Source organism: Protobothrops mucrosquamatus, unplaced genomic scaffold, assembly GCF_001527695.2.
Source record: "Protobothrops mucrosquamatus isolate PMUCROS unplaced genomic scaffold, P.Mucros_1.0 scaffold240, whole genome shotgun sequence".
Classification (NCBI taxonomy): Eukaryota; Metazoa; Chordata; class Lepidosauria; order Squamata; family Viperidae; genus Protobothrops; species Protobothrops mucrosquamatus.
The window spans coordinates 185,041-194,792 of NW_015386590.1; the positions used below are offsets into that span (position 1 = coordinate 185,041).

Genomic DNA, 9,752 nt, shown 5'->3' on the forward strand with positions numbered 1-9,752 from the left:
CTCTCTCTCTCGTTATGGTGGCAATCAGGAGCAACCCTGATGATAAATTACCTATCCAGAAGACAGGAAAATCAGCTTTCTTCCTAATGTTCACTGAAAAAATAAAGAATATTATATAATTTGAAAAGTGATAAAAAAACAATATACCTAGATGAGTAGCGGTTCTTTGGTAGCAAGGAACCTATAAAAATGCATTCTTCTCCCAGAAAGCTAAAAAATAATAATCATAGTAATAATAACAGCATCTAGCACAGTGAAGTCAAGAAGATTAGAAGTGAATACATCATGAAAATGGGTGGGTTTGGAACGCTGCAAGTAGATCAGACAGTTAAAAACAAAAAGGGCATTGGAAGAATATTTGAAGAATAGTGAAGAAGATGCACTGAAGCTAGTATATTAAGAAAGCCTACTGAGTACTGGAAAGGCCAAACTGACCTATGAGAAAGACTAAATGAAGAGCAAAAAAGAAGCAGAGGAAGACAAAGCATTACATGGCCAGTACATTAAAAAAAATAGCAGGGAAAACAGATAACAACAAGACCTGGCAATGGCTAAGAGCAGAAAAGTTGAAGAAAGAGACAGAAGGGCTAATTCTAGCTGCATAAGGCTAAACCTTGGGAACAAATAAATACAAAGCCAGAATTGAGAAGACAGCAAAAGATAGCAAAGAAACTGAAGAAACAATGGATCACTAGTTAGCTGCTGCAACAAGTTCACACAGACTGATAACAAACAACAGCATGACAAAGTAGCAAAAATGGTGCATTGGAAGAACTACAAAAAATATAATTTGCCTGCAAGAAAGAACTTGGCACCATAAAACAGAAAAAAACCATAGAAAATGAAGAAGCTAAAGTGCTCTGGGACTTTAGAATCCAAACAGACAGGAAGCTGTCACCCAGACTTACAACCGTCCATAAGAAAGACAAAACAAGTTTGGTTAGTGGATGTGGCAGTATCTAGAGACAGCAGAAGAGAAGAAAAGGAACTGGAAAAGATGACAAAATGCAACAACCTGCAAATAGAAATAGAACAACTGTGGAAAAAGAAAGTAAAGTTAGTACCAAATAGTAATGGGCACCTTGCTTGCAAACCCAAAACAACTGTAGCATCCCTTGAACACCATTGGCATTAACAAATTCATCATCAGTCAATTGCAAAAGGCAGCTTTACCTGGAACAACTTACATCCTGCAGCAATATCTGTAACACCATCAATTATCCACATTTGCCTAGTCTAGGTCCTTGGGAAAGATTTGATGGTGAGACAAAAATGTCAATCCAGTCTGAATATCTGGCTGACTGTGATGAACCATAACAGCATCAAGCACAGTGATGTCAAAAAGATTAGAAGTGAGTAACATCATGAGGGTGATAAAAGATTTTAAAATCCAAACTCAGTGGGCAAAATGCCATCAAACAATTTCATGGGCACAATTTCAGTCAACACATATATAGCTGGAAAAGTGAACTGGACTCAAGGAGAAATAAAAGCCCTGAATAGGAAGACCAGAAAAATAATGACAATAAATCATGACCTTCATTCATTCAGCAATGTTGACAGGCTCTACTTAACAGGAGCAAAGGTGGGCATGAAATGTTTCAAGTATACCAGACAGTTGAAAAGAAAAAAAGGGGAATTGGAAGAATATCCCAAAGACAGTGAAGAAGATGCACTGAAGGTTTAGTGAGTGTTGAAAAGACCAAATTAAGAATAGAAAAGAGACATGGCAAGCCAAAGCATTACATAGCCAGTACATTTTCAAAAAATCACAGCCAAAGCAAACAAAGAAGAGACAAAAACCTGCCACATAACATCCCAGATTTAACAGCTGTTGATAAAAGTACGGATAGTGGGCATGGCAGTACCTGGGAACAGCAGAATAGAAAAAAAAAATAAATAGAGAAAATCACAAAATACGAAGACCTGCAAAATAAAAATAGAACAACTACAGCAAAAGAGAGCAAAGATAGTACCAATAATAAAAGGTGCTTTGGGTGCAATCCCAAAACACCTGGAGCACCACTTGAGCACCTTCAGTATTGGCAAATCACTATCTGTTAATTGCAAAGGACAGCTTTAGTTTGAACAGCTCATATTCTGTGATGATATCTTTAATATTGTTAAACAACAGCTTCTGTGTGTCCCAAGTTCTTGGAAAAGATTCATTAGGTGGATAAAAATGCTAAATCTAGTCTAAATATCTGGCTGACTGTGCAATGAACTGTAATAACCACATTAAAATAAGAATGGTTCTCATGATACAGTTAATACAACAGCCTGAGAATCTTTGCTGCTCATTGAGATGCATCTAATAAATTGCCCTTGGTTCTTTCTGTTTTATGTAAGCAAAAATATTTCCAATATTAAAAAAATATATATCCTGCTTGGAAAAGTATAGAGTAAGAAAATTGCTTCTTGTCTACATATACATATAGAATAGAGCTGGAAGAGACCTTGGGGGTCTACTAGTCCAACCCCTCTCTTAAGCAGGAGACCCTATACCATTCCAGGTAAGTGACTGTCCAGTCTCTTCTTAAAACCCCCAGTGATAAAGGCAAAACCTCCACAATTTCTGAAGGCAAAAGCTGTTCCATTGGTTAATTGTTCTCACTGTTAGGAAGTTTCTCCTTAATTTTAGGTTGCTTAGTTCTAAGGTCAGGCATAGTTTGTTGCTACTCAGAGATTAGCCCAGATGTGGTAGATATCTCTCTTCTGTGACTTCATTTGGGCTTTTATAGTTGGAATTTAGAAGTACTAGTAAAATTTCTAAAATTACATTCAGGAATGGTAATACGTAATTTCATACCAATTGCATTTTCTCAATTGACCCACAATTTTCTTCTATTCCTCATAGACACTAACTAGCATAGTGCATAGAATTCCAAAGCATATAATTCCATATAAAAATCTATATATTGATGTTCTATAGCAAGTTTCATTGAAGTAAACATTTACTGTTAGCTATTATTACTAAGCCAAGCACTTGCCTCTTCACTCTTCTATAATTGATTGTATATTAATATCAGGATTTTTTGAGAGTTCTTATTGTAGTTTGTACACTTCCAGTCTCAATACTGTCTCTTCTTGATGAAAGCTCAGTCTTGTTATGGCCCTATTCTTATTTCTTTAAATATTTACCCCCCACCGACCTGTACGCTCTCACAGAGTGGGTCTCCTCAGGGTGCCGTCAGCCAGACAGTGCCGGCTGGCGACCCCAAGGGGGAGGGCCTTCTCTGTGGGAGCTCCCACCCTCTGGAACGAACTGCCCCCAGAGATCAGGGTGATCCCTGATCTCCCTTCCTTCCGCCGCGCCCTCAAGACGTAGTTGTTCCAGNCGGGACTGGCCTAAGGGATTTTATAGGGGTTTTAAATTACTTTTAATTGGACATATTTAAATATTTCGTTTTAATTAAATTTTTAATTAGGCATAATATGTATATATGTTAGTATTTTATCGAATTTGTCAGCCGCCCTGAGTCCGTAAGGAGAAGGGCGGGATATAAATGCAATTAATAAATAAATAAATAAATAAATTTATGCTAGCATAAAATTTGCGAGCATTTCAACTTTCAGATGATATACTGTATTTTTCAACAGTGTTTCCTTTATTTGTGCTGTTTGAAAGAACTCTTCATATTTTTATAGCTACTGTATATAAAGAAGGAATGCAATGTTTAGCTGACAACTTTGTCATCCAAAAGGTAGAGGAGGGTACTAAAGGAAAACCTATACTGGACCTAATTCTTATTAATAGAGAAGAAGTGATGGAGAGAGTTGAAGTTGCTGGAACCTTTGGGAAAGAGTGCCCACATCATATTGGAATTCAACATAATGCAAACACAAGCAATAGAATATAATCCAAACAGTGTCTTAAACTTTAAAAGAACTGATTTTAACAAATTCAGAGAGAGCCTAAAAATACATAGGAAACACTGAAAAATATGATCATAAAAGCCCAGTCCAACACAATACCACTAAAAAAGAAAAACAAGAAATTCAAGAAGAAACCAGCATGGTTACACAAAGATATCCCTGATAAACTGAAAGATAAAAGGATAAGTACAAGAAATGGAAAGAGGGACATATAACTAAGGCAGAATATCAGCAGATAGCCTGAATCTGCAAAGATGAAGTCAGGAAAGCAAAGGCTCAGAATGAACTGCTTCCAAACCAGATTGTAATACTGCATGACAGAATAGTCTCGATTGTCCCTCTGTAGAAAGTGGTAAGGACAGGGCAAGGAAGATATACTTTTCTCATGCCATGCAGAAAATCCAGGTGCTGCTGGGATCACTTTACCAGTGCCTTGCTGTTGAGCGACCAAGACAGCCTACTCATTATCTGCACACCAGAAATTTGATGCTACATCCAATATTGATCATCACATTAGAAAAAAGATGTTGCGACTTTGAGAAAAAGTGCAAAGAAGAAAAACTAAGATTATTAAGGGCATGGATAGAAAAGCATATGAAGAACAGTTCCAGGAATTGGCTATGGCCAGTTTAGAGAAAAGAAAGACTAGAGGTGACATTATAGCAGTATTCTGGTGTTTGAGGGGCTGCCACAAGAAAAGGGGGACAACTTATTTTCCAAAGCACCAGAAGGCAAGCCAAGAAACAATGGATGGAACTGGAATTAAGGAGAAACTTCCCAACAATGAGGACAATTAACTGGTGGAACAGCTTGCCTTCAGAAGTTGGGAGTGCTTCATCACTGGAGTCTTTCAAGAAAAGACTGGACAGCCACCTATCTGAAATGGTATAGGATCACCTGTATAGGATCACCAGGTTTGGACTAGAAGACCTTCAAGGTCCCATCCAGCTCTATTCTGATTGATTTTTTTATTACATCCAACTCATTATGGGGACCATCAGATAATTGTACTTACACTTTTATACAATTGCTTCCTAAATCTTAAATTAAATATTATAAACTGGAATTCCATGTACTGATATCCATGCACTTAAATCCTTTAATAAACACCATACCCACATTACACTATTTTTGTCTATCTTGTCATGATGCTGTCATATATAATAAAATTAATTCTTGTTCAGTCTTTTTACAACCTCTCTTTGAACAAAACAACATCTGAGTCAGCTCCTGGTAAGAAAGAAATTATGTCTAATTTTAGATGATGGCATATTATTTATTATTATGACAGTGATTATGTGCCATTTCTACCATGCATTATTATTAGTATTTATTTATAACAGTACCTCACCAATACTTTATTTGATTCAACTATAATTAAATGTATTCTCTTTAATTTCAGTTTCTTTTTAATGTCACCATTTCTTTTTCTTTCATTTTACAAAAATACAATGAAACATTTTATGTTGTTTCATTTTACATTAGTGTTATCAGTTGCAGTAACTACGGTAAAGAAACAAAGTTGTTATATACTGTGCTTCATATAATTGCATGTAGTATAGGGTGTGTAGAAAAACTATACAAACATCATGATAGCTATATAGCAAGGAGGAATGGGATAGTAGTGATGTCTTGTAAGAACAAGTGAATCAACAATGATAATGATTACAGCTTGAGGCTCCCTTTTGAAGAAAGTAAATGAAGTCAATGCTCAGGTATAACATAAGCATTCAGGCTTAACATTCCTCAATGCAATAGTTTAGGACGATGAATAGGAAATTAAGATTCATGATTATGGTGATGAGGGAGAGTGCACTTGTACAAAAAAAAAAGTAGGGAATGAAAGAGACCCATTCCTTTTTTTTTTTTTTTTTGAATCAAGAACTAGATGTTGTCTCCCAATCTTTCTAATTTCTGTAAAATGACCCAAATACGATGCAAGATGTTTACACTGGGCAGATCTATTTGGATATCAGAACATTACATGCATAGCCACATTTATGTATCTTGAAGATACAAAGGCTGAATAACTATCCACTTGCCATAATTTAGTCAACAGTTGAGCATGGGGAAAAATGTCAGCCAATCCTTGCTCACTTGCCAGAGAGTAATTCAGTGTACCATCCCACTCTATCAGTTCCATTGATAGATGTGTGTGTGTGTGTGTGTATGGATGTATGTATGTATGTATTTATGTATGTATAGGTAGGTAGGTGGTTGGTAGGTAGGTAGGTAGGTAGGTAGGTAGATAGATAGATAGATAGATAGATAGATAGATAGATAGATAGATAGATAGATAGATAGATAGATAGATAGATAGGTTTACTAGTAAGAGCTTGATGTTTATCCAATCTATGAGGCAGGGGACAAAAATATGAAGCCTCATAGGTACAGAAGAGTTTTGAAGACTGGGCAGACAACCTATGGTGAGCTGAGACAGAGGCAACACAGTAAGACAGACATCCAGAAGAAGCTGATAAGCAAATATCCAAAACTTCAATTCGTAACTTGTTATATAACTTACATAACTTGAATGTGTAATCTGCCTGGATCAGTTAGAGATGAGGGAATTGGCTGGTTGTGAAGACAAAGCAATTGGTAGACCTTAAGCTGAGGGCATGGACCTGAAGCCTATACTTCCAAAAGAAGTATTGAAGGATTTAGTTTGGGGACAATAGCTAGAGGACTTACTTTCACCATATGTTGTTTGCTGAAACACATTTGATACCCCAAAAGTGCTTTTTCATGAGGCAACTGAACTTACTTGTTTTTCTTTGAAGACGTTTCACTTCTCATCCAAGAAATTTCTTCAGCTACTTGGATGAGAAGCAAAACTTATTTAAAGAAAAACAAGAAAGTCCAGTTGCCTCATGAAAAAGCACCTTTGGGATAACTATGACCAGGATGACTGAGAATTTCCATAGACATCGAGACATGTTTGATTTTCTGCAGTTTCCTGCCTCCCTGCCTCATCCTCTAATTGCTACCTTTCATTGAGTGCTTAATAGAACTGGCCACAGTACTGAGATACTTGCTTATATGGTCTTGCCTGGCTTTTTTAATGCAATTGAAAAAGAAAAAGTTGACTAAGAATTAAAGTCAGATAATGCATTTTATGTTGTGTCAAGCTTCCCAGTGTTTCTTGGTAATATTTTAAACCCAAGAATGAAGACAAACAATTTAGAAACATAAAAACTGAAGTTGATTGAATGATCAAGCATAAAGGTATAATCCTACAATTTAATACAATACCTACACTAATATCCCTTCTTCTTCACCCCAATAAAAGAGAATAAGCTGATATATTGCCTATGTCAGGACCCAAGAACCAAGGAAGACACATGGAGTTAGTTAAGTTAGTTTATTTTAGTGTTCTTCACTCATAGACAGAATCTTGCCACATTAAAGCAACTATTAGCGTAACTACAGATATAGTCTGGAAATATCTAGGAAAAAGCCATTTTAATCCTCTTCCTACCAACCAAACTTTCTAAGTTCCACTGCTTCTTTGCCCTCTAGAAAACAGCCTCTCCCTCCTGGGAATCCAGACTACATTCCATCACAGTCCATGGCCTCTATTATTTTCAAAACTCTTAATACTGACAAGCCAGCTGTCATGAATTTGAACTCTGTCACCTACTCATGACAACATGCTACTCCCAATTTAGCCAGGAATTCCCTCCAATAAGAGTACGTACTGCCCTCCCTCAGCAGTAAAATATTGTCATTTCTGAAGTGGCATTGTCCACCCATAGATATAACACCATTTGCAAGGAGATAATAGAAACTGCACCTGATTTCAAACTTAAGTCAAGGTAATGTGCTATTTAGGCAAGGTTAGGTTCATTATCTTCGGATCCATGTCATTCTTACTTGTGTTCCCTCTGTACTATTTCTCTATCAATTGCATTTTTTTAAAAAGGCTTTTAAACTCTGAAAGTCTTTCCCCCAGGATTACAGCTCTTTCAAGTGGCTGAAGAGCCTACCTATCATAGAATGTGAATAGACTCACAAATATCTCTTACAGTGACAGGAGATATTTAAGTGCTGTTTGTTCCAAGTCTATGGTACACTGGAGAAAGGTACAGTAACTATGATTTTTATATTTCAGATACCCATTGAAATATGTCTAATGCTGTTATATTCTATTTTGTCCCAAATACGATATTGATTTGGGTTGATATTTTAGTTTTATATAGATAGAACTATTGGTAGAACTGATTCTAATTTTTAAAATAACCATTAATACCGTAGAGAAACATTTCATATATCTTTCCCCTACCTCTCTCCTGTCCTCACTCCTTACCACATACAAGTGAATGACTAAACACATCTTTCAGCTAGTAGGTAGTTTTCAGTCCCCATCCATGGCATGTCACAATCATTGTTATCATCCTATATTTAATCGTATATTCATAGGAAAAACAGTGACATCAGAACTTCCACTTTCTTAAGTAAATTGCTCATGATTTCAGTGCAGATTAGGTTAAAAGCCTTCTTCCCAATTACACTTTCTAAATAAGTAGGACTGCACATTTTGGACTTCAAAAGGCTGAATTAATGCTGTGATAAAATTGGATAAATTCTGATTTCTAGAGGTAGGTTTTTTTCATCTGACTTTCCTGATGAATCTAAAAATGAAGAAGATTTTTTTTAAAGAATACAGATTGCCCTCAACTTACAATTGTTCATTTAGTGACTGTTCAAAGGTACAACTGAATATGGTGACTTGTGACTGTTTTCGCACTTAGGACATATTGAGCATCCCCATGGTCATGTGATCAAAATTCAGACGCTTAGCAACTGGTCCATATTTTTTATTATTGAGTGTCCTAGGATCATGTGACCCCCTTTTGTGGCCTTCTGACAAGCAAAGTCAATGGGGAAGACAGATTCACTTAATCTGTTGCTGATTTAATTGCAGTGATTCATTTAACAACTGTTGCAAGAAAATTCATAAAATGAGACAAAGTTCACCTTATGGTCTCACTTAGCAACAGATATTGTGAGCTCAATTGAGGACTACCTGCCTAGCATCTCTCTGTAGGTCCTTCTAAACCCTAACATTAGAGGATCGTTCTCCACTAAAACAGGAATAATCCACAAAACCGTTAAGTGTGAAATCTCATTTCTTCTCAGCTAAAGCCGACATTCCGTGTTATTGAGAAATTCCACACACACCCCTCGTCCTGGGCCTCAAGGAATTCTATCATGTTATTAAATGGTCTTTTGATCGCAGTGCTTACCTTGCCCACATATTGAGTATCTGGACCAGTATATTCCTCCAATAAAAAAAATTGATTCCACATCCATCCACGCTTTGTCCGATGCATGGCTTTTCCCTGATCCTTAGCCAGCCCCATTATCCTTTTAGCTTGCAAATACATGCTAGTCCTCTTCGGTGACAATAAAGTAGGAATCTCATAAAAAATGCAAGTCCATATTAGAAATGATAAGCAATTGCAAGTTTTCATTCTTTGGGCCTTCTGCAAAGAGTCTGCTGAACTTCGTATGTCTTTTCCTTTAACCAGTAGAATCTTCTGGAAAGTTGTTGTATTCCTCTTTGAAATAATCTGTAATTGGATAAATGTTTAGATGAGTTTTAAGTTTATATATCTTGATGTAACCCTCCCCATCTCATTTGTGCATATACGTTACATTTTTCAACCTTCAGAGGATCATTTACACATTGAATAAAGGGCTGAGAAACATCTGCTGCAGATAGTATAAATCATATTCTAATCGAATAATACGCAAAGCCAACCTGAATAAAAAGGCAGTAATTACCTCAACCCAACTTTTTGCTATGGCTTACCCTACAGGTAAGAATGTATCGTTGTGGACTAGCTATTCTATACAGAAGTACTGTCTCCATT

General features: G+C 36.5%; 1 protein-coding gene across 2 annotated transcripts in view; it reads right to left on the reverse strand.

The window, feature by feature from the left end:
- Nucleotides 1–9,350, reverse strand: part of CDH9 (cadherin 9) — a 99,838-nt gene extending 90,488 nt beyond the window's left edge. The window contains exon 1 of one of the 2 annotated variants that reach the window (XM_015814349.1): nucleotides 9,123–9,350. In XM_015814349.1, coding sequence (XP_015669835.1) covers nucleotides 9,123–9,350 — 228 coding nt within the window. The remainder of the gene's footprint in view (nucleotides 1–9,122) is intronic. The other variant, XM_029283819.1, reaches the window with a different exon arrangement.
- Between the last annotated feature and the right edge of the window lie 402 nt (nucleotides 9,351–9,752).